This window comes from Strigops habroptila, chromosome 5 (assembly GCF_004027225.2).
Source record: "Strigops habroptila isolate Jane chromosome 5, bStrHab1.2.pri, whole genome shotgun sequence".
Lineage (NCBI taxonomy): Eukaryota > Metazoa > Chordata > Aves > Psittaciformes > Psittacidae > Strigops > Strigops habroptila.
In genome coordinates, this window is record NC_044281.2 from 33,195,964 (window position 1) to 33,221,748 (window position 25,785).

The 25,785-nt window shown below is 34.6% G+C and overlaps 1 protein-coding gene across 8 annotated transcripts in view; it reads right to left on the bottom strand.

Moving 5' to 3' along the window:
• The window catches only part of CCSER2 (coiled-coil serine rich protein 2), a 73,465-nt gene that overhangs the window by 26,990 nt on the left and 20,690 nt on the right, over window positions 1-25,785 (bottom strand). For all 8 annotated transcript variants that reach the window (XM_030487460.2, XM_030487461.1, XM_030487465.1 and 5 more), the window contains exons 4-6: window positions 11,367-11,457; window positions 7,011-7,173; window positions 6,063-6,258 (exon numbers count right to left, since the gene is read on the bottom strand). In XM_030487460.2, coding sequence (XP_030343320.1) covers window positions 6,063-6,258; window positions 7,011-7,173; window positions 11,367-11,457 — 450 coding nt within the window. The remainder of the gene's footprint in view (window positions 1-6,062; window positions 6,259-7,010; window positions 7,174-11,366; window positions 11,458-25,785) is intronic.

Genomic DNA, 25,785 nt, shown 5'->3' on the forward strand with positions numbered 1-25,785 from the left:
TAAACATTATTTAATAAAAAAAAAATCTAAAATGCTAGAGGAAATGAGTAATTAGAATCATAGAATCATTTACAGATTAACAGATATTTTATACTGCATTTTATATTAACTATATTTCTCTTATATTTTACAATTCATCATCATTTTTTATTTTAAGCAACTATTCATGCAAATACATGCACTCAGAAAAGCTACATCAGATGGTCATAGTTATAGTTGTGAAGGAGTAATCAAAGGAATGGAAAAGCCACAAAAGATGACAAACTCTTTCAAGCAAAAGTCTCTTCCATGGCTTTTAAAAGCTCTATCACTGATAGCTCTGGTATACGTTTTATTTCCATTAAAATGCATGTATGTGGAGCAATCAAACATTTTACAACTGGAGGCTAAGACCTACAGAATGCTAGTATGTTACTATTCTCTGGTGATTCTCTGGTGATTTAAAATCAAGTACTAGAATGCTATACCTGACTAATACTCACTAGCAAAGCAAGAACTAAGTTCATTTGCATCAATTCCCTTACCACTGTCTTAATTATCTTAACACATATAATGCTCACAGGTCAACTGAAATAAAATTCACTTCTAACACTATCTGCGGGACCTTAAGCATCCCATTGTGAACAAATGCTAAGATTAATCTATGGTCTTGTTCAGCTTTTTCTCTCTTGCTTATTGTTTTGCTGAAATGACACTGGGGAGGCGGAAACCAGCAGAATAAAGGCTATCCATGTACAAAATAAAAAAAAAAGAGATTTGAATTAGCAAATAGACAACAGAATTAGCAAGATAAATGCAACTGGTTATATGCATGTGCTATTTTTGGTAGCCTAGAAAAAGTTAGCGTAAATGTTTTTATCCAGAGCAACCTATTAGTCTTGGAGTATACTAAAAGAGTTTGAAGGAAATTTGTGTGTGGATTTCCGCGCCCCACCTCCTCCCCCCCCCAGTTACATGTTCCCTTTATGAAGCTATTAGTAAATTTAAGATGATTTTCTTGCTGAGGCATTTTATAATGGTTTCTGTAATGGTTACTAAATATTTGTATCTGATACTAAGTGCCTATATAACAAATCCAAAGGATTTGACTATCAAAGCAGTCAGATTTCAGATTGAATATCATTTCAGCTTCATATTGTTTTGCAAAGGGGATCTACTGAGAAAATTAATATCATCTTAGTTTTCTAGAAACCAGTCAATTTTACTGTTTCAGGACAAACTCAGTGAAAGCTACAGATACAGTTGTTAATTGTATATATAGGTAAAGTATGTAACAATCTTTTCTTCCCTTACTGATAACACTGTCATGCATGTTATTTCTCCGGATAATTATTTTTCTACATTTCAAACATTTTTACATACCTGGTCCCAAATGTTACAGGTCCAAGGCACTTCTCAAGTCTACATCTGTCATTTTTAACCCATCCCAAGAGCATGAGCTAAAGGTTATGGGAATAACTCTCCATCATGGCTGTCACAGGTACAGTACAACTCACCCAAAGAGCCACATATTGAAACTTATATTTTTGAGTGGCTGTATTTAACATGTTCTTATGCCAGTCTTTTGTGTGAAATTTTCAGTATGAATGACACACATATACCCCTGTGCTTGATTTACCTTTCCAAATTCCCAAAGAACTGACTTGCACTTCATAAATAATAAACTGTCACTAAATATAGTGTTCAGTATTCGGTTTACCAAAAGTAATATCAGATACAAGTATTAAGTCACAAACAGCCTAATAAAAAACTTCACTACCTTTCTAACTACTGTGCTGATTATACACAGCAGCAGTTTACCTACTATAGATTGTTGGGCTTTGAGCAGTGCAGTATTTCTGCTGACAAACAATTCAGCAGCTCAAAAACGCCACATTGGCTTGTATTTTCTGCTATCCTCTCAGCAGTTACATGTTCTCATCTTATAAGCCTCTATTTTAGAAAGAGAAAAGAAAAAAAAGAAAAAGAGAGGCAACCAAAAGAAAAGCCAAGCTCCATGACTAAAGAGACCATAATAGATCCTGGAATATATTTCGACAATATAAACATGAGCCTTCTATACAGCATACGGACAGTGCAAATGTTCTTACTGCCTTTTCTTTCCATCTTTCCTTTTCCCCTTGTTTTCTTTGGGTAATATTACTTGCAGGCTTTAGTTAAAAGCACACACAAAAAAAAAAAAAAAAGTATAGAACTTCTAGAGGAAGAGATGAGATAAAAAGTATCCTCTCTCAGAAGAGACCTTCCATATTGCCTCAGAAGAAAATACAAAGCTCAAAGCTTAAAGACAATAATTGTTTTCATTATACTAATCTATTTTAAGGTCTTCTATTACAAAAATCAATCCATCATTAGCAAATGCATTTTCAGGAATTATCTTGTGGTTCCCCAACAGCTTAAGCTGCCTTTTAATACACAGGATTTTTAAAAAATATGTTACTAATAGTATACTAATAATTTAATCTTGAAGATTCTTTTAACATTCCAGCATCTACAGTTCATGAAGAAGTTGAAAAATGTTAAATATTTCTAAAGTTTATCTAAGGTTATAAGGTTTTATCAAGGTCTATCCTTTGAGTGCCAATTCAAAGTTTCCTTTGGTACAAATTTCTCATTTGAATAGTCTCCTTTGCTAACAACATTTTTATAAAGACACAAACAAAAAATTCATTAAGTGTCTATCAAGCAGGGAGTGCTATTCACCTGCTCACTACTTGGCATTTTGAGTGTAATTTCATTCAAATACTGCTACAGATGAGCATTGTACAGTTTCCACTGCCCACTGCCAAATGCTGTTACGATGACAGTCCAACAGCTAACCAACTGTTTAAACTTAAAATTTTCCAATTTTACTGGCTATTGTTTGTTGATTTCTTTGGTTCTGTCTCTTTTAATTATAGTTAAGTCACTGATGTGAACTACTTTGTGGCTAAGTTAAAAAGTAACAATTGTAGGTGCAATTTATACAACTTAATACATGACACAAACCTTCATATTTCATTAATCAAATCTGTTTCTTCAGGCCTTTTATAACAAAGATAAATATCTCTTACAGATCTCACGGATGCAAAAAGAAGAGAACACAATGAATATGTACTTCAAAGGTATGCAAGTGACTTACTAATCTAAAGCCTCAGCAAAAATATATTGGTACATTTAACAATTTCACACTATAGATTATATATTCATTCATACCTCTTCATAGAAATGGGCTAATCATACCTGATAAGTTACAGAAAAAATTTGTACTTGAAAAAGAAAATTTTTTCATTCATGAAAGGTGAGTTGAAAAGAAACATAAAACTTGTCTCCCCTAGAAAAAAGGGCTTCACAGATCTCATGGTCCTGCGAACCTCTTCATCTTTCAGTTCTCCTTAAAATATCAGTAAGTGCTTATCTGAGAGAAGACAGATAAGACAGGTGGTTGTGAATCATTGCTGCCAGTCTTGAGAGGAAGTTGCTGCAGAGAATGGGTCAATCCTTGCCTAGATCAAAGGCTCTAGGGCACCAGAAATAGTACAATTCTTATTTTAAAAAGGATGTTCTAACACATCAGCTCTGCAGCCTAAGCAGGCAAGTTGAGTAGCGAGTTTAAAAAAGTGAGAAGGAGGAAGAAGGAAGACATTTTTAAGATTGGAAGAAAACATATTTCTATTAAGCACGCAAACTAAGTACCTCAGTCAATGTTTAAGAGGCATTAACATTTAGATGTCAATTATTAATAGACTTAGACTTCAAAAGCATTTTCTTTTTACAATATAAAGTTAGTATTCCAGTTAAACATTAAGTGAGAACATTCACCAGTAGTTCAACATCTTCCTGTACATAATTACAACTGCATTTAGTACAAAAAGAATGTACGGTTTTATACTAACTCCTACAGAATGAACACTACTGCACTGTCAGAGAAGGTTATACTTACTACAGTGAAAATTTTGAAAACCTCTGCATGAGATAAAACACCTATTCCTGGTTTCACTGTTTGAAGATACAGAAAGAGGGCAGTATGTGAGGAGTAAGCACACAGCATGTGTACTGCTGGCATTGTTATACTGGTCACACAGAGTGCAGGAAAGGCTAGACTACTCAAAAAACTACTTATTTTTTCAAGCAGAACTGGGAACACAACACCAAACCCATGCTGTTGCGGCTATGTTGCTAGCAATATTCAAGATAATTTATATACAGTTATGTGAACTACAGTCACAGCAATGAATCCGGTATAGCACATTAAGTTTCCCTAGGAGTCTGCTAGGTATATATTCATTACATGCTATGCTCTACAGTAAGCCACAATACAGTTGATTAGATAATAGTATAAAATTGCTTTTAATTACTGTATCTTACGATCTTGCCATAACTGCTCCTGTGAACTCTCACACCTAAGACCTGACTATGGCTCTATTTCTACCTATCCAAATCAAATAATCTTGCTAACAGTTGTAACTGCAAAAAGATAACACACATTAAAGAGTACACATGAAAGTAGAATAAACATTCCAAAGTCCAGTGATGAGTTTTGGAAGCAGCAAATCAAGAGAGGGGACATTTACATCAGGAAAATATAGAGAAGTATGCTTGACAAAGTTTGAAGGGAAGAAGAATATTTGTTGTTACAAAACTCACTATTACAGGGAGGGAGGGGGAGAAGATCAAGCTTTTGACAAGAGAAGCAGTAAATTCTGAAGAACATACATATTGGGAGGTAACAGTTTCTTCTGCGATATAAAGGGTTCTTTTAAAAAAGCCTAATCTGAGCTACTTGAGGCAAGGTTTGTGTTCTGCAACCTTTACAGAAATCTGGCTATTATAAACTAGATTGAGATTTAAAATTCAACATTCTGCATGCAACACATTATTTGTGCATGTGCTGTAACACATGCTGTAACATGGACACCTTTACATAACGAACTACACATGGACAGATCATCTATCTAGTTGTTTAATTGTGCTTGTGTTAAAGCTCTGGATAAAAAGTTCACTGCTACCTCATGTACTAATTGTCTGTGTGAAGCTGTTGGGAAGCTCAGTTCATGCTGTCCACTACTGAAGGATTAGGTTCTAAGAACACACCCTCCCTCTTTTGACACTACATTATTTTTGTTCCAATTGTATTTCTGATTTGTCAGTGGAAAAACATCTCCAGTATTCTCGGTTACTACAGGAAACAAATGGTCACATTTCTAATATGCACAGTCATACCCTTTAAGTAGCCTCAAGGTTGATAAGCTTTTTGTTTTGCTCTTTTGTTTCTTACTTTTAGGGCACAAACTTATTTCCACTACGTCATCCTGTTAGAAAAGAACGGAAGTATATCTAGTGTTAAAAAGAACATCATACAGATACTTTTCAGTGCTAATTTGTATATGACTCCAAAATGTCTCATGGACTTTTTTTTTAAATAGCTAAGCAATTTTTGTAGCTGAAATGCCATACTTCTGCAGAGTCATCCAGCAGTTTACCAGCTCCCACAATTTGCCAAGTTTTGAGGTGAAATGAAAAAGCTCCTTAAAAGCTTATAAAAATTCAGTGATTTCATACACTAGAAAGGTTAAACTTCAGCACTTCCAATAGAGATGACCCTGTAGGATTTGCTAAGCTTCTTGTCAAAACACACAAAGAAGATGAAAAGACTAAGAAAAACAAACAGCTTCTTCTAATAGAAGGAGCTATTAGCATAGACTTGCAGAATGCAAGTTTGATCAATGGGATTGATGTTAGTATTTTTTTAATTTTTTTTTTTTACTCCCAGCTTTTTAGGATCTTATTAAGGATATAAGATACTTTATAAATAAAAGCTTGTCTTGACATCCACTGATATTTTTCTTTTATTTAGAATTATTTCCTCAGAGAAGCAGAATAACAATACAATATTTAATATTTTTTGCAGTCAGTAAAGTGCTGAAAAAGCAGAAAAAATAAAAAGTGCACATCTTCTTGAATACTGTAATTCAATGTATAACAGAAACAACAATAGCCTGATAAGCCTGAACAGAATATTAGCCCATCTAGGCTCACTCTCCAATATACTTCACTGCTTTTGTTCCATTTAAACAGCTCACCTGGTGGAGTAATCTCTTCAGTTTCAACAACTGAGTTTTTACAGCTGTGCAGTCTTGAACCATGTGCCGAAGGGTCATTTCATCAAGCATCACAGTATTCTCTGGTAAGCCCACCACCTGTCTAGGAGCCTGGTAAAAATTTGGTGCTCCATAGCTTTCAAAGTGATCAACAGGAGATTCTAGGTAGTTTGATCCTCTTTAAAAAGAAAACAAAAAAAAAAAAAAACCAAACAAAAAAAAACCCAAAAAAAAAAAAAACCAAACAAAAAAAACCAAAACAAAACAAAAAAAAAGAAAAAAAAACAACACACAACACACAAAACACAACAAAACACAAATTTAAAACCACAGTGATTGCAAACTAGAGCTAGAGAGCATTTATTAAAAAATAAGGTGCTATGTAATGTGGGCCATATTCACATACTGTGGCATACAGCAGAAAATAAATATATCAGAAAATGCCAATGCTATTTCACTTAAATGCTGGGCTTTCTTTCCCCATCCTGCACAGACCTGTTGGGAACTAGTAACTCCAGTATCCTAAAAAATGTTGCTATAAACTGTCATTCAAGCTAGCCTGTAAGAACTATAGGATTACATTTAATTTAAATGCACATGAATAAGTAAAAAGCTCTCCAAACTTACAAAATTCAAGTAATAAGACAGCGTAATGCTTTTCCATGGAACACATGATAATTTAGTCAAGCATTTCTAATATCATACAAATACAAGTAACATATACTTGAACTAAAAACCTTGACGGAAACAAAAATTTTGAAAAGAAATTGTTATAAATCTCAATGATGCTCCCACTCAGACATGTATTTACAGACGTATAACTATTCTGAAAATGTCTTGTAGTCAGTATCACTTGAGACCCGTTAGTGCCAAAAGAGATTTCTCATGACAGTATTTTAATTATTTGGAATAAAAAGTGAAGTTCTTTACCTGTTTAAATCATTTTTACCATGGATATAGTGATCAGTATGGCCAAGATGATAGTGATCCTGTGTATTCCATCGCTGCTGTGGTGCTCTTTTCCAGAATCCTTCCTGATGTTGCCTAGCATTTCTGTCTTGTCTATCATAACGGCTCATATTTTCACATTCCTCTACAGAGAGCGTAAAGTTAAAAGAAAAAAAAAAGAAAAAGGAGAGAGAAAAGGAGAGAGAAAAGGAGAGAGAAAAGGAGAGAGAAAAGGAGAGAGAAAAGGAGAGAGAAAAGGAGAGAGAAAAGGAGAGAGAAAAGGAGAGAGAAAAGGAGAGAGAAAAGGAGAGAGAAAAGGAGAGAGAAAAGGAGAGAGAAAAGGAGAGAGAAAAGGAGAGAGAAAAGGAGAGAGAAAAGGAGAGAGAAAAGGAGAGAGAAAAGGAGAGAGAAAAGGAGAGAGAAAAGGAGAGAGAAAAGGAGAGAGAAAAGGAGAGAGAGAAAAGGAGAGAGAAAAGGAGAGAGAAAAGGAGAGAGAAAAGGAGAGAGAAAAGGAGAGAGAAAAGGAGAGAGAAAAGGAGAGAGAAAAGGAGAGAGAAAAGGAGAGAGAAAAGGAGAGAGAAAAGGAGAGAGAAAAGGAGAGAGAAAAGGAGAGAGAAAAGGAGAGAGAAAAGGAGAGAGAAAAGAAGAGAGAAAAGAAGAGAGAAAAGAAGAGAGAAAAGAAGAGAGAAAAGAAGAGAGAAAAGAAGAGAGAGAGAAAGAAGAGAGAAGAGAAGAGAGAAGAGAAGAGAGAAGAGAAGAGAGAAGAGAAGAGAGAAGAGAGAAAGAAGAGAGAAAAGAAGAGAGAAAAGAAGAGAGAAAAGAAGAGAGAAAAGAAGAGAGAAAAGAAGAGAGAAAAGAAGAGAGAAAAGAAGAGAGAAAAGAAGAGAGAAAAGAAGAGAGAAAAGAAGAGAGAAAGGAAGAGAGAAAGGAAGAGAGAAAGGAAGAGAGAAAGGAAAGAGAAAGGAAAAGAGAAAGGAAAAGAGAAAGGAAAAGAGAAAGGAAAAGAGAAAGGAAAAGAGAAAGGAAAAGAGAAAGGAAAAGAGAAAGGAAAAGAGAAAGGAAAAGAGAAAGGAAAAGAGAAAGGAAAAGAGAAAGGAAAAGAGAAAGGAAAAGAGAAAGGAAAAGAGAAAGGAAAAGAGAAAGGAAAAGAGAAAGGAAAAGAGAAAGGAAAAGAGAAAGGAAAAGAGAAAGGAAAAGAGAAAGGAAAAGAGAAAGGAAAAGAGAAAGGAAAAGAGAAAGGAAAAGAGAAAGGAAAAGAGAAAGGAAAAGAGAAAGGAAAAGAGAAAGGAAAGAGAAAGGAAAAAAAGAAAAAGAAAAAGGGCAGCTGTAAAATTTGTTCCTAAGACCTTGTAAATAAAATATTTACTATGTGCTATGTAACAGATGCAGTGTAAAATCTGTGGTGTTTTATTTTCTTAAACTGATCCAAAAAATGTATGTATTTTAGAACTGTCAAGCAGATTTCTGTAACGATGTCACATTTCTACCAGCACATGAACTTGTAACAAGAATAACAGTAACCTGTAGCAGAAACTACAGAAATCAACCTTAACAGTATTTCGGGTTTAAGTAGAAAATCATTTGCAGAAGGTAGAGCTATGGTGAGAAAAAAAAAATCCGAGACTAACATTTTCCTGTCTTTCTTACTGACAGATCTTCAGTCCTTTTAAAAGTTCAAACAAAAACAGAGAAAGATGACATTTTAGAAAAAGGCCAGTACTTCATTCCAAACAGAACAGTTTCATTATTTAAAATACATATATCTCTCATCCTATTTATCCTGGGTTTTTTTCAATTTGAGAGACATTTAATCTTTACCTACTTGGACAGAAAGCCTGATTTAAAAAAAGCAGACAAAATACTCTCTTTTTAAAACACTAACTTCTGCAAAGCAAAGCAGATTCCACAAACTTCTTGAGGGAACAAAAGCTATATTTGGCAACAACTTGTAAACCACACGAAACAAAGCCAAAACTACTGCTATCTGTGCAGTCAGACACAGCAAAAAAAAAAAAAAAAAAAAAAAAAAGTAATAAACTGCTATCCTGCCATCACACTTGCTCCTTTACTTACCAAAGGAGTTCTTCCTCACATTGTCAGTCCTTTGCTAGGAGAAGGACTCTACACAGGAGAACATTGTTTTATTCGGCTGCCTACTCAGACATAGTTGCGCACAAGACGCTCATAAACAGGCCTTCCTTCCTGCTTAGTTCCCAGCCTGCGTGTTGTTGGGAAGTGAGCCCAGTTTTACCCTGTGATTTAAAACTGCCATCCTCACTCACTGCATACTTGTTGAACTAGAACTGTTTCTACAAATAGCGTCCAAGCAGCATCCCAGACTCCAAAGTGAAACAAGGAGGGTTTCTGAGGACCTGGAAAGTCTTAAGACGCTGACGTCAGTGAAGTCACACATAACTATGAAAGTGTTGGCAACAAATGCTGTTAAATATTATTGTAACAAATATTTATATCTACAATTCAGTTTTTATCACCTAGTTCGATAATCAAAAAATTATGTAAGAAAATAATCTTGTTCACCTAAAGTAACAGAAGATTTATTTTCCTTTCTAAGCTTCCTTCTACAGCTCGTAACACATGAAAATTCAAGTGGGTCTATTCAAAACAAGCCTTCAATAATTTTATATGCAATTTCTTTATTATGATTCTCAGCTTTATAAAATGAAATTGAGACACTGACTTTTTCAGGTGGTCATGTTTACTTATGGGAAAGCCTAGAAGTGGCATTTGAATTCTTCTTTTCAGATCCTTTTTGCTAAAAATTCAGTAATTTCAAGATAAGAAGCGATTACAGCAGAGATACCTAGTTTACGCCACATTAACTTTATACGGAAACTCAAGCTTCTCCTCCTGAATCAGCAGTTTACACAGCAGATTGTCATAGTCACAAAGCATATTCCAGCTACACAAACATTGTTGATACTTAGATGTAGAAGTGGAAGTAAATTTAAGTTTACTATATTGATGTAATTAAGAAAGCAGTGAATTAAAAAAAAAAAACCAAAACCAACTTATTTCATTTGTGTCTAGATTAAAAGGGAAACTAACTTTTTTTGGTTTTGACATTCACCTTTAAAATGCACATATTTTTTAAATTTATAATTTGAAATAGAATTACTGATGCAGATGCAGTGCATGTTTTATTAATAAGAAAACTTATAAGAAATTGATCTACCCTTTTAAAATGTTTCTTAGTTTTTCCCCAACAGAATTAGAATTACCCTTATTGAAAGAATATCCCATAGGCTTGGATTGTTATCTGTTCTAGAAAACTAAAAAAGATAAAAATTGTACACTTATCTGGGCAGAAAAGTTGAATACTAGCACTATTGTCAATAAGCACCTTTCACACAAGTACTTTGGGAAACCTATTCTGAGATTTAAGAGATTAAGTACAGCACTTCATATGTGTACACTGTTAAAACATGATGTGCCACCATGGAACATAGTAAATTCTGTATTTACTTACTGATAATTTGGCTTCATATCTAACATACACACAGGAGTCTTCATTTGTGCCTGTTAGTACAGGGTAGGACACTGCAGTGCTTCAATGTTTCCGTTCATCTCAAAATACGTTAGCTTCCACTGAACTTGGAGATAAAGCTAATACCCGTATCACTTGATAGTATAATTTTTACTAATAGGTCAGGAATGACTAAAAGCAAATGCCTCAAGCTTTTCCAGGACAGGATTTGAGAAACTCTGTTGATAATCTCCCTTACCTACTTCATTCTAGTTTGCATTCGTATTATTTTAAGGGCATCTAGGTACCACTATCCTCTTTACGAAAAGTCTGCCAGTACACACACTGACAAGAGTACACAAAAAATACCTTGAAAAAACATGTTGTAAATTCTCAGGCTTCTGTTACCCTGAATTATATAAAATATATTAGGATATATTGTCATTTTGTAGAAGAAAACAATTCGAAAAAAGAATTAGATTGTCATTCACCAAAGCTGAAAAAATGCTGTTCCAGCATTTTCACATGAAGCATGAAACTGAAGGACTAACTTAAAAGTTTGAAATTTATTCTACCAAAATAATTTTAATAAACAGAGTGCAAGAAGGTTGCATTTTTACAAAAGGCAGTAAATTTCTAACTTTAGAATTCTTCAAATGCAAGAGTTGTAATTGGGAGAACAGCAATATCATAATTCCTACATGTCAGAAAAGAGATGTGAAGTTGTTACTTACAGAAAAACAATTTGAAGACTACATTGTCTTATTAAAGCAGAAGTCAGAACAATGCAGCTCAAAAATCTCCTAAGTCCATAATGCAGTTTCACATTACGATTGCTTGGCTAATTTATTTACCTTTATCATGAGATGGGTCTTCAGGCAGGTCCACATCAAGCATGAGATCGTCATCTTCAAGATCACATGAATCCAGATTATTCAAGATATCCTGCAAGAAAGAAAATGTGAGATACAGCTGCTTTCATGATATTTCATTTACCCTGTCATAAAAAGCTTATTCCAAAGCTTCGTTACATTTACATTGCACACATATCCAATATTATCAGCAGCATCTTCTCTTTAGATGCCAAGATCAACTTTACTTGAGACCATCTGTACAAACAACAATCATCAAATGTCTAGCAATATGATACAATAACAGTGGTAGTTGAAATAAAGATGGATTAAAATATTTTTCTGCCTCATGCGTACGGAATACTTCACAGATTTTTCTTTTCATTAATATCCTGCCTTCCCCCACCTGGAAGCATTTTAAAACAAAATTACTTTGCTCACTTAAAAGAGATGTTCAATCACCTTATTTTAGCGCTCATACCGTATTACCATAACATTGAAAGGAAGAAAGGGAACCTATATGTCATCTTGACTTTTTGGTCCAACAAAACTTAAAATATGCTACCACCAGCACTAAGCTCTGCTGCCTTTTATCTTTAAGATTGTGGTTCACATAAAGCTGTTTCTAAAGGAACTAACAAACTGTCACAATGCATGTGTGTGTGTTGATAGTTCAAGAAAAAATGCAATAAAGTGTGATAGTACTAAATGCAATTGTACATTAAAAGCTGCATCAGGCAACAAAGCGTAGAACCAGTAACCCAGACTGCATTTTACTTCATTACTCAAAGAAGGCTAGACTTATTAATACTAAATGATTGTAACACAAAACAGGTCTAAGGAAACTGTTACTGGTTATACAGCGAACTCTTCAGCTCTATTTTCCATATCCTGTAAAAAAAGCCATCGCTTTAAGGCCCAGAAACAGACTCAGGCACTTCACACCTGCCTCATTTCTCAAAGTAGAAATGCAGTTTTTTCTTAGGTTTAATAGCTACATCTAAAGATGATATGTGGGACCAATATTGAAAAATTTACCAAATATTAAGTAAATCAAGTGTTTTACTGATTATGTTACACTGGACAATAAAGTGATTGTTAAATACTTAACCAAATACTTGCATACAGACTATCAATACACTGCAAAACAATATTCACTTAGAAAGTCATCCCTTTGCTGGCTACTGTTAGATTCACTTTGTGAGAGATGCATAGTTGAAAAGGAAGAACATTAACAGGAATGTCTAAACTATTGCTCCAACTGTTCTTTAGCAGTCTTCCTATAATGTTCACAAAGGACTACTGTATTTTATTAGAAGTAATAGAATCACAACATCAACTAGGTTGGAAAAGACCTTTAGGATCACCAAGCCCAAACATCACCCCAGGACTGCCAAGACTACCACTAAACCATGTCACTAAGGGCTTCATCTATGTGTTTTTTGAACACTTCCAGGGACGGTGACTCCACCACTTCCCTTGGGAAGCCTGTTCCGAGTGCTGAAAAGAGCTAAGTATATTTTAAGATTTTTGGATTTTGTGACACACAGAACATTAAACACCCTACAATTCTGCAGCGGAAGTTATTTATTGACTTAGAAGGGAGAGGATGAGATGAAAATAGTTAATACGCACTTTGTAAAACACAAACATTATAAAGGAAAGATGGAATACTTGAGACAGAACCATCTGGTTTTGTTGTGTTTCAAAGTCCTACCTGAAATATTTTGTTTACATACAGTATCCCAAGTATTTACTGGAAAAAAAAATGAGTAATAATAAAACATACTATGGAAAAGCTTCACAGAGAAATGGAAGCCATTTAAATGAAATGTGGATTGAGTATCTGGGAGAACAAACTTCCTGGAAAAAAATGTAAATTAATGAAAACAAAAATAAGTAAATATATACAGGAACTAGAAGAATTTTAACTAGTATGTATTTGTTAAACAATCCTGCAAAATGTGTGTTTGAGAGACAGCTTTGGTTTTTTAGTTGACACACCGTTTCTATGCCATGCTTTGATTTTCCAAATTAGCACGAACAAGCATTATTTTCTTCTACTGTGGGAAACTTAATGAGTATGACAAATTACAAACAGTGGCCACAAACACCTAAGGAAGTTGAAAACATTTGCTATTGCTATGCACAAGCATTAAAACGAGCACAATATAAAAACATATTGTGTCAGAATGCTAACTTATAAACCTAGATATGCCACTTTACTATTTTTGTACCAGAAATTCATAAGTCTAATGATGTCAGAGAAGGTCAGCATTTGAGATGCCATACATGTTTCTGTCAACAGAACATTTCATTATGCTTCCCTAATTATACGTTTCTGCACCACACTGAGATGGTTCCATGCAGGAAAACACAACTGTGAATATGAAGTCTTCGTAATAGGTAGGCCACATGTGAATTCAATTTTGAACATTTCCCCATGGTATCTACATGGAAAACAGAACGTAGAAGTAGATGTCAGTGACGTCATATGGAAATAGCTGCAAGATAAAGTGGTTTCATCAACAGATCAGTACAAAACCCTTGTATTTTCAGACTTCCATTGTTATTCTTACTACTGTATAATGAACTGAAGTTAACTACATGGCAGTAACATTATTAATAATGTGTGCTGAACAAATTATCATCATGAAGTGACTGTGGGCAATGAGCTAAAACAGAACAGGAAATAAAATCTTCACAAGTGCATCAGCTCCAGCCCCACAGAATATTACATGTTTCAGCAATTATTAAAAGTTACAGTAAGAGAAGAATCCTATTTTATTTGTAGAGTTGAAAAGAATAATGCATGCTAAAAGGGCATGTAACTTCGTAAGGCTGATTTAGCACCAGATTTTCAAGATGGTACATCCTATAGAGATTATGTTTGGGACTGCGAAATCTTAAGTCAAACTACAACACTGTCCCCAGGGTCTCCCTCCAGAAATTTTTCAGCCAAACAGAGGTAGTAGTGCTTTGTTCTCTTACTGCAAAAGAGCAGGAAAAGCATTAGGTGAGAAACAGATCATTTATGACTACTGGCTTAAGTAGTCACATATATTGAGTAAGCAGAGAACCTCATCGGCAGGTAACACTTGCATTGCATAAAAAGATGAGAAAAGACTAAACAGAGGCAAGGGTTAGGCTGGCAAACAATTATACCACATTTAGCAAGTTTATTTCAATGTCCTGCAAATTCTTTCTGTAGTGACTGCCCTCAGGCGCTAAGTCTTACCAAAGCTTAATCAAGCACATACCAGTAGCTCACCTACAACAGCTTGAGGTTTTTTTGCCTAATTTGTTGGATGTGTAGCATTCACAACATGTTTCTCAAGATGCAAAATAATATGAAGTTCTGAAGACAAATGCTTTGAAGATTAGGGAACTGCAGAGCAGCTACTTTTGCTGAAGCTGAGCAAGTTTTAATATTCAATATAAATTCTACTCCAGTTCACTGTGATGGACACGAAGAATATTCTTTTTTAAAAGTTCACATTCTAAAAATTCCTCAGGCTACACACATAAGCTCTCTCTTCCACTGAACAGCAGTATTTTTCAGTCCACCAACTTAAGTTCAATTTGGCTTAACAGTCCTAGGCAAGATACACAATTCTTAGCTTTCCCATTTCTTAAGCCAAGTATATAATGCAACTAAAAATAAATTACAACGTCCAAATTAGAAGGATAGATACCTGCATTTCCTCCCTATTAAACCTATAAGGTGTGCGCTACTGAAAGTTTATGACACAATACACGTTACACTGAAATTAAAAAGAAATAAAGGCCGTTGGGCACGGGATCAGCGCAGAAATGCAAAGCAATTCCAGATAAGCAACCGTCAAAATTTCAGAGTGTTCACAGAATTGAGAAGAGCCTGGTCTCAAAATACCAATTCAGTACCCTTCTTTTCATGCCAAAGTACACTATCTTACTTGAAAAGCAATTGCACTGAGGTAGTCATGTACTGTTGGTGAATATTAGGAACAATATTTTACCTTTTTCCACAATTTAAGATCTCAGACCTCATTCATTTATTCTACCTTTATGAAAGAGGCTGTTAAAGGAACTAGATAATTATTTTGGTTACCAATTTAGTGAGTTAGGTCTTGATTTCAATAATAATAATAATAATAATAATAATAATAATAATGCACTTCCAAAGCCAGTGGAAAATGGAAGCAAAAGCTCAGATGCAAAGTATTTTGTAGTGATTAAATTGAATACACATTCAAATTTCTTCTGTGTGGTTTGCTCTACATCCTAATTTTTTCAAGCCTATGTGCACAATTTCTTTGATCTTTTAATTCTTGATCAAAAAAAGACTATAAGAGCAATGCATGTAGATCATTTAACACAGAGGATTACAACTCCTTAAAAACTGCAAACAACAACAATATTAAAGGATAGATATCACCACTTTAAGGAGAAAAATGAAACTACAGAAAGCGCATCTACAAGCTTGAAAGTCGGCAGCAAAAGATATTGTGTCATCTACAGCATCAGTATATAAACATCTTTCCAATACACCTAGTTTTGATGTTAGTATTCACACAATACTCCCAGGTTACTGACAATGCATTTATAGAAGCTTTATCTGACATTAAGGCAATCTAATTTAAAAACTTTACTGTTAAATCTGGATGGATATTATGAAAGATAAACACACTAGGTTACTTCTAGTATATATTTTAAAGTTGTTTACTTAAGAATACAGCAGTAATTACAGGTCACTTTGTTGAATGACAGCACATTATAGCACGTTCCATTTATTTAGTCATACTTTAATCTCTTTGCACGAACAAATCATCAGTAGGCTAGATCAGACTTCAGACTTGTAGTTAGTTATTCTTGCAGTACCATGTTGTATTCCTTTAGTTGAACACTTATTATAGCAAGTATCAGTAATGACCACTTGAAATTAAGGTTATTTTATGACTTCTATTAGTTAAAGGGGCTTTACTTATTTTGAACATTGTAACTCTTTATGGACAAGTTTTATGCTTAATTTTTCCTATGTCTACCTTGAGCTGATTTTCAGTTTTTAGTAACAGGATAAACAGTTTCTTCGAAACTGTTGAAAGATGAAGCAAAGCAATTTATCCACGTAAAATTTTTTCTTCAGTTTTTATGTTAAAAAGATCTAATGGACACAGACTGGAAGAAAGCTTGACATTTAAGTTTATGACAGTTAATCTAATTAACATATCAGCATTTTAAGCAATGGCTTAAAGAATGACATTTAAATCATCCTAAAATAAAATAAATACATATATATCTCTCTCCATAAATAAGAGCCCTTTGAAGAGATTTCCATCAGAATCTCCCAAATACCAGCATTACTTTTATAGGTCTTTTGGACAATTAGTATATGAAAAACATTTTAAAAATACTATTTTACATGAAAAAAAAAAGAAGACTTAGAAAAAAAATAGCATCTCTGTATTACAACATACAGCTCTGTAAATTTAGAAAAGCAGTTGTCAAAGTCACTAAATCATTTAAAGCTGACCCACGTCCTTGTGACATTCCATGGGGGGGGGGGAGTAAAAGAAGTCAAATATCCTGGTCAGATGTCACCTTCATTCTACTACTGAATAAATCCTATTTAAATAAAATGTTTGGTGTCTATGTCAGCATGACAATGAAGCTATGATACTGTGTTTAACATGAGTACGATGCTACGGTAATGACTATATTACTATACATTTAACAATATTGATTTCACATAATACCACACAGGAGAAAACAGTAATCAAAGTAACTCCTCCAGGGAGACGGGGGAAGTCTCTTGAAACAATGGAAGATGTAGGAGCTGACAATGGGATATAGAGTTATAAATCCCAGATGAAGCATTACTACTTTTTTTCCTTAGTAGTCATGTCTCTGCAGTTGTGAAGATCCCCAAGCTGGATCAGAAGCAGGATGCTTCTAATGTGACCTTTGAACACTACAATTAACACATAGTTGCACTTCCAAAACAGAATGCCTTTTATTTTCTATTCACTTGACTGAAAGTAGAGATCATTGCAGCGAGTTGGCATAATTTGGGAAGAACAATGAAAATATACTGTGTTTATATGATTCTCTGTGCTTTAATATCTGAAATGAGAAGAAATTGCACTATTTTGCATCTGAAAGTGATTTATCTCTCTATAGTGTCAAAGCGTATTACAAGTCTTATGCTATACTAAAGGGACACTGTTTCTTATTTCAAACATGCTTTTGCAAGTAAAACCTAGATGTGCTTTATGCTCAGAAAAACTAATAGCTTTAGATGCATGAAATTCCAGACATTTTCACACCGCTTTACTACGCAGTTGCATATGCTGCATGTCCCATGGAGAGATGCTAAAATTTAAAGATTTTTGCATTTTCATTTAAAAAAGATATTGAGGAGGAAAAAGGGGGTAGAAAAGGACCACAGAAAAAAAGTTCAACAAGCATAAGATAAGCAGAAGCAAAGGGAGAGAACTATGAAAAAAAGTGCCCAGAAAACTTAAGGGGCAAGTGAAGAATCTGACAACACTACAGAAAACAAAAAAGTATCTTTTCAGGTACTTGAAGAATGATAAAAGGAAGTAGCTTTTAAAATAAAACTCTAAACAGACTGAGTCAGTCAGTTATCTGGAGGGCAGATAAAGGATAACTGCGAAAGTCAAATATGATTGAAGACTGACAACAGAGAAGAGGGAGACTTCCGGGGTCTTTGTCAATGCTATTTTCAGCATTTTACAACAGCCCAGATAGGGAAGAGGTAAATAAAGAAATAGGAATTCAATACAAGTCTCCAAAAAGGCAATGTTAAATAAGAACTGGACTGTTAAGTGAAAGCAGAAAACAGAGACAGGAGGTAAAGACACAGGAAGGCACATACCATACTATAGGACTGAAGAGAAAAACCCAGTGTAAACAAAGTCATCAGAACAGAGAAAACCACACAGGTTATAGAGAGAACTCTGCATGATACCAAAAACTGGTTAGGAAGGGAGTTATTTTAAACACTGTTCACTGCAAGTCACATTAAAGATAATTAAGCCCAACATCCAAACAAGTATTTCATCATTTTGTTCATGCTCTGTAACAGAAGGTTGCCACAACAACAAATGCAACAAGAACTTTGTTCTGAAAATTCGAGACATTTTATGTTTAACTATTAGATATAACAGTCTTAAATACAGATTTACTATTCTTGAAAATATCATTATAGAGGCATTGTATGTTCTACCTAGGTTTACTGAATGTAGATAGCAAATAACATTTAGCAGAAGTTATTACCCACTATAGCTTAAGAAGAAGATATGCTTGCTGCTTTGGTTTTTAAAGTCTTTTTTAATTACAAAATCAGACATCAGACTGAGTCAGAAATCTGCAATTCAATCACATGATGGAGAGAAAGAAAACCAGTAACATTAACCATTCTCTTAAGACTTCACCAATTCATAAAACACAGCACTTTCCAAACATGCAGTGGAAGTTAAATCCTATCGCTACAAAAAGCATTCCTTCAGTGCCATCTAGCCTTCGGTAATGAACTTACAAGAAACAAACGAGGTGGAGGGAAGTATGTTGACCATCTTTCTGAAGAACTCCAGAAAAAAAATAAGAACTTTTTTTTCTTAAGTAGGCAGAAACTTTTTACTAGGAAGTTTCCCTTCTACTATTGAGCACAATAATAGAAAGCCATCAGCAGTAAGCATAAACACTAACATAAAAATAGCAGAGGCTGAGGAAAATTAGTCTTTTCTACAGATTGCTTCCAGTCTGTTTTCAGAAAGTCTACCAATATCAGAAGTTCAGCATTACTTTTACAGTTTGCCTACAAATAACTGAGCATTTTACACTATAAAGCAATATGTAATTGCTACACATACCGTTAGCTGTCAAAAATAACTGTGAATGATTCTTACTCCACTGGCTTGCAGTTGTATTAATAGTGTGAAGTTCAACTTTAAGGAAAATAGGGAGGCTTCAAATAACTCCCAGCTAAGAAAGAAACCAAACCATAACCTCAAAATTCAGAGGAACATCATGGGCAGGATTGCTACCAGATCAATTATGTTTCCTCTGTGTAGTTAATTTTAATTATACCCTAGCTAGATTTTTGGGGTAATCTGAATACAACTTGTTACACAGGATTAATGTGTTCTATTCTTATACAGTCAGCTTAATATACTTGTTTCTAATTAAAAACTAAACAATCCTCAAATACATCCTAACTAATTTTGAGTAATTCTGTTTTGACCAATCTCTAAATGAACTGCTGATACTACCAAATGCATCCTGTCACTTGCACTTCCAGAACTATATTCTCACTACATTATCCTGATACATTTCAATGTGAACCAAGAATACAAAAACACTGAAATGCTGTTTACTGAGAACCACCTCGTATGTGGAAACACAGTGCTTTGCTAAATTTCCAGTCTCAAGAAGGATGACAATTGAAGTTATAACAGATTGCAGTTGGTATGAATATGGCCTCAATGTCATGTTAAGTGTTCTTGAAGTGCTTCCCATACCTAGCACTGTGGGGACAATAAGACTGAAATTGGGTGCATTTCATCCAGAGGGACCAAAGCTGTGTATACTAGAACAATTGACCTCAACATGTTCAAAACACTGTCCCTCTCCTGAATTTCTGATGCTTCACAACAAAAAGCAATTTGGAAAAAGATTCGACACCGATGTTCCTATAACTTATTTTTAGGTAAAAAGGAAAAATAAAACCAAAACCACCTAGATTGGCACACAGTTACCTGTAAAGTGTTCAGAAATTCAGAGCTTCTAGATGTATGTCTCAATTTGTTTTACATGCTTTTAAGAAAATGTTTTTCTTGTTTATACTGATAACTTTGAAAAATGCTCCTCCAATTTTAACACTGCTGTTGTCTTTGGGCACATGTTTACCTGCTCACTATGGTTTGAAGATTTCCTAGGAATAATGAAAACAATGTGCAAGACTAAGAAGTTCAGCAATACAGTTAGATGAAGTACACTAGAGTAATTCTGAAGTCCTTCTGTTATTGAAAAATGATGGTACTTGTTAGAATAAAGAACAAAATTTAAAAAGGAATAGCTATAAACTCATGTTAAAATGTAACACTGCATACGCAGTTACCAACTCATCCAGGAAACATCACTTACAAGCTCATGAAAAGAAAGAAGCTAATTTCTACCAGTATGTATTCTCATATTCCACACACCAACACATCAGCTGTTGCTGTCTCCATCTCTCCACCATCCAAATTCAAAGCTGTCACTAACGGCTACAACAAATGAAACACAGGAGTACAACTGAAGTTGCCTTACTTGATTTTACCAGCTAAAACAGCATGAGAAGATTTACTGTGTCAGTTCTGAACCAAGCAGCTCTCAAAGGCATGCATGCTTTCCCATCCCAAAGGAAAAAAGGTAATTTGCCATAAAAGCTTGTTCACAAAATGTCATGCTTCTCAAACCAACATCACAAGAGGTTTGTGCACTGTAATATAGTCTATAACCTCTTAATAGTATTTGACAGCAGGGACACATACATCACACACTACACAAATGCCATCTCATTAAGTAATTCAGTTTCTTACTACCTCCCATTGCTGCAATAGCTAAGCTCTGAAGTTGAAGACTAGAGCAGCGATGGGAGGGTATAGACAGTGGCTATTTTCAGTCTGAAGACGGTACCTCTGAAATCAGTTTCTACTTTCATGCCATAAGCAGAAAATCATCTGCCAGCAAACTGCTGAAAGACTGGTTGAAGAACCCTGCTAACAGAATGTACTGAAACAAGTTTATACTCTTAGTTCTGTAGTAAGACAAGTAACAATACAGACCTTTTTTTTTTTCTCCCTACATAGCATTTCCAGTTTTCTGCTAAAAGCTTAACTGTGGACGCATTATCAAGGATGCTCTCCCACTAATTTAATATGTCCACAAGTATCTGCTCATAACGGAGACTAAACACAACTGTGACACTGATTTCTGAAGCTTTGAAATCAGAAGCAGTCTACCGGTTTTCCTAATAAAAATTTTTAGTCATAATTGAAAGTTTTTTAGAAACTTATGATATGAAAAACAATTGCCAGAGATTTTTATACATGTAATATTGGAAAAATGAAAGCAATTATATCAACCTAATGAAAACTATGAAGTTAGAACAGTACAATTTAAGTGAGTCAGCATAGTTTTTGTCAGATTCTGGAATATGGCATGAAGATGTTGGGACAAAAGAGCATCGAACTTAGACATGACCTTATGAGCTTAACCAGAGGTTACTAGCAACACCAGCTTCAGATAAGTGGCACTCAGATGCATGCCAATGAAAAACACCTTTCAAGGCTGACGTCTGTATTAGATTCCAATCCTAGAACCACTGTACTTCTGAGCAGGAAGTTTGAACCACTTCATGAATTTTAGAAAACAGAGTAAGCCAAAGTTCTTTCACAGACATCCTAAGGAGAAATGGCAGCTTACCAAGATAACATATGTCCAAGAAATCCTTTTATATTACAAGTGAAATTCAGACACGGTGTTTGCTGTTTTTTAGAATGCACCAGTAAAAGCTACAATCTCACAGAAGACTTCCTGGGCTACTCCAGTGTCTCTTGCCAAGAAAAACCTTGGCCTACAAACCCAAAAGTCAGGCTTTCAGGTAAAGGTGTGTGAAGGACCAATTATTCACTCTGCCCTTCAGGACAGGATTTTTTTGATGATCAATGCAACAAATGAAAACTTTGTGAGCAGAAGCAGAAAATACAAAATTCCATGCTGCTATTCCACGTTAGTGATGGTAGGTGCTATGCAGCTCTGTCCATAAAAATGGTCTCCAGTATGCTTGGCACAGAGGAAAATGTAGAAGGAGATAAAATACAAACTACAAACTGACGCTCTCTGGGTTTGCTCTTAGTCACTTCCCAGGAGGTTCAGATACTTTTTCTTCTACAGTGAAAAAAATCTTCATGAAAAACGTCATAAGAATGCAACTCATTTTCAGCATACAATTGTGTTCAAGTCTGTAAAAATTGCTTTTAATTCAGAAGCATTTTGTGATGAAAATGCTTCCAATGACTATTATACAATCCAACCAGCACCGCATGGAGACTCAATATTTATCCATTTGGAATTAGCACTGTACCATTTCCAAAAAATTTTCAGCACTTCTATTATACACTTCTATCAAAAATCCACACTGGGCAAGATATATCTTATCTCAAATAGCAACCTCTAAGGGATTCACACTTCATAAAAGCCTCCCAAATACTACTTTGAAATCAATCCTTCTATATCTGAATAGCTGTTTTATTCCATACTTTTACACTATCTTAAGCTTACTTGCACTTGTATTTTTATTATAGCTGTAACAAACCTATCCAGAATTTTAAAAGCCCAGCCTTTCATACAACAAGAAATATGGCTTAGGTATTAACCCCCTGAGGAGGATGTGCAACTAAAGAATAGGTAGAATACCTAGAACATTTCACTGTATAGAAGTAAATGTATTGGAAATACACACAAGTCTGAGTTCACATAATAAATAGTCATTTGAGAAATCAAACTGGCAATTTAAAGCTTACTATAAATTCATTTTGAAAAGAGAATTATTAAAAATATTAAGGTAATTAACACTAAATTACTTGGAAATAACTAAATTACTGTAAGAAATTAGTGATTGAACTAAACAATGCTACCTCAGCAAGTTTATTTTCTCTTTCTCTAAGTGGAGCACATTTCAGCATATTTCACTGTGAGTACCTACACTTCATGAACCAGAAAGCATTCTGCCCAGTTTCAAAACCTAATTCAGAATTGCCCTTTCCCAAGTTTCAATCATAAAGGGGAAAAAAACAGAATAAACCAGAACAGAATTATTATAAGATTTCAAAAAATACCTAGGAAGAAGAGAAAAATGTAATAATTTCACACTACAGAAATAATTCTGGCCACGTGTCAATTAATGTCAAAACAGATTAATTCCAATGAGATCCAGATTTCACACCAAGAGCAATTAAATTTTCAGCAACTAAAACCCTTCAGCCTCTTAAACCCAGATTTCAACTATTATTCCAGAATCCTATATCCTTATAATTACCCTGATGCTCACTCTGTATATACAACACTGGATGTATATACAACTCTGTATATATAAAACACTGGATTTATTTCAGTAAAAATTAACATAGCACAAGATTCATATTGTTACCAAAGCCTACAGTAACAAGGAATCAGAGGATTCTCTCTCTTTAGTCGTCTTCTAGTATAGGGTCTTGTTTCCACCTGATAAATGAGGGAACACTCAAAAGAGTTTCCTGTCTAAACCTACTTGCCCAAACGAAATTGATTTAAAAGAAAAACAAAACAAACCACAAACACCACAACAATTTGTTCTCTAGAGAGTATGAAAGAAAGAAGCCAAAGCTAGTGGAATATTTCCAGTCTGAAGTTTTACTTCTTGCAGACTATTATGCACTAGAATATCATAGTTTCTTTAAAAATGCACATACCTCAGAACAATGCATACAACAACTGTATTAGCTATCCTATTCTTAACATAAATAAGAACTTTGACTTTCCAGAAATATTCAAAGCTTCACTCTCAGATATCAAGATATAAAAGTTTGTTCCTTATGTGTCTACTTAATACAATGGACAGGAGAAAACAAACCAGCTTAAACCTTGATACAGCAAAAGAGCTTCATTATCCATCAAGCAAAGGAGCAATGAGACTTCAGTTAGGATGCGTGTCTTAGGCTACATTGCTTGCATGCATTTTGAACATACTTCCAGACAAAAAATAACGAAAGCAAAAGCGTAACAAGGATGATACACTATCGTCAAATTTCTCATTCTAGGAAACAGGAAGAGAAAACATTTGTTTCCTGCTTTCTGAAGTAAAATTACTTCAGTCCTAAGCAGCTATTACAAAGATTGTTGTAGAAACCAGACATTCAGTCCTTCAGATGTGTAACTACCAGACTTCTGGGAATGCTAACCCTCTCAGCTGCTAACTGAACAAGCACAAGCAAGCAAAATACTAATACAGTCTTGCCCTCCAATGAAATTCATCTATAGGAACTAAGAACTCAATCTTGCTTTCAGCCTGGCTCTGTAAATCAAAATTTTTGTTTAATGAAGACAGTTGCTCTACAATCATGAGCACAATTCAAGCCTAGAAACACAGAAAATGTGTACATACACGTTAATGTTTGTTGGGGTTCTTTCCATTTTCTGGTTTGTTGGTTTGGGTTTGGTTTTTTTTCCCCTTTCTGTAATCAAACTGTTAATTTTGTTTGCAAGGCTTTTTTGGTTTTAAATAATTGTAATCTAAGATGTGATTACAATTACTCAGTGGCAATGAAATGAAGAAACATTTTAATTATAACCCTTAAATTAGTCCCTCAGCTAAAGATAGCTAGTGACAGAATTGATGAAACTAAACAAAACCAAAACAAACAAAAAACACCACTACAAAAAACCCCACAAATAAAACACATCAGCTGTACCTCACATTGTTGAGCAGATTTCTGCCATGAAACAGTAAAGCAGCTCAGTGTTAAGAGTATGTAGCTGAAACAGAACATGAGCAAACAGTACAGCTAAACATTAAGTGAGAATACATATCGACAAATATTGTCTATGTTAGTGATTTACAGAGCCATCACAATTGCTCTGCTAAGCATCAGTCTTCTCACACAGAATTAAGCAGATATTGCATCAGTGATTTGGTGCTCAGCAGCAAAGACCAGTTGCTGAAAGAAAAACAAGTAATATCAATGAAATGAAATGAATGCTTGAAGACTTGAAAGGAGTTCAGTTCTTAGAATGTTAACCACTTGATTTTTGCCTTCAAAACTGGAAATGAAACAGAAGTAGGGATAGTGGAGTAAGTTGTTTTCTGTTACACACACACAAAAAAATTTCATCCTGACAAGGTCTCAAAAAAACCCCATGCATGTCCTACCTATCTGTAAGTCCCCATGGCATCATCTTATGAGAGGTTATTTAGATTTGTATAACTTTCAAGCCTCCAACACTGGATTCTGCATTTTCTCCATAGCTGTTGGGTCAGTTAATGAAGAACAAAAGGACTGTCCTAAAAGAGGCCAAATTTATTTTATTTCGCTACACACACCATGTCCTTAAAACCAAGCTCTACTGAGAACAAAGATACCTGCTTTTCTTCTCCCCCTCCCCCAAAAAAAGAACAAAAAGATTGAGTAGCCAGCAAGCTCCTTCAATGTCTTCCTATTCTTGTCACTCCAGAAGCCTAGTTAACGTCCCCTCTGCAGAAGTTGCCTTTTCAAAGATGATCTAAACATTTCTAATCTAAGATTACCCAGCAAGAGCTCCACTGCCATCTATGGAAAAATTTAGGAAAAATTTAGGAAAAACATTTAATATTTGTTGATATTAAGAACAATACATCTTA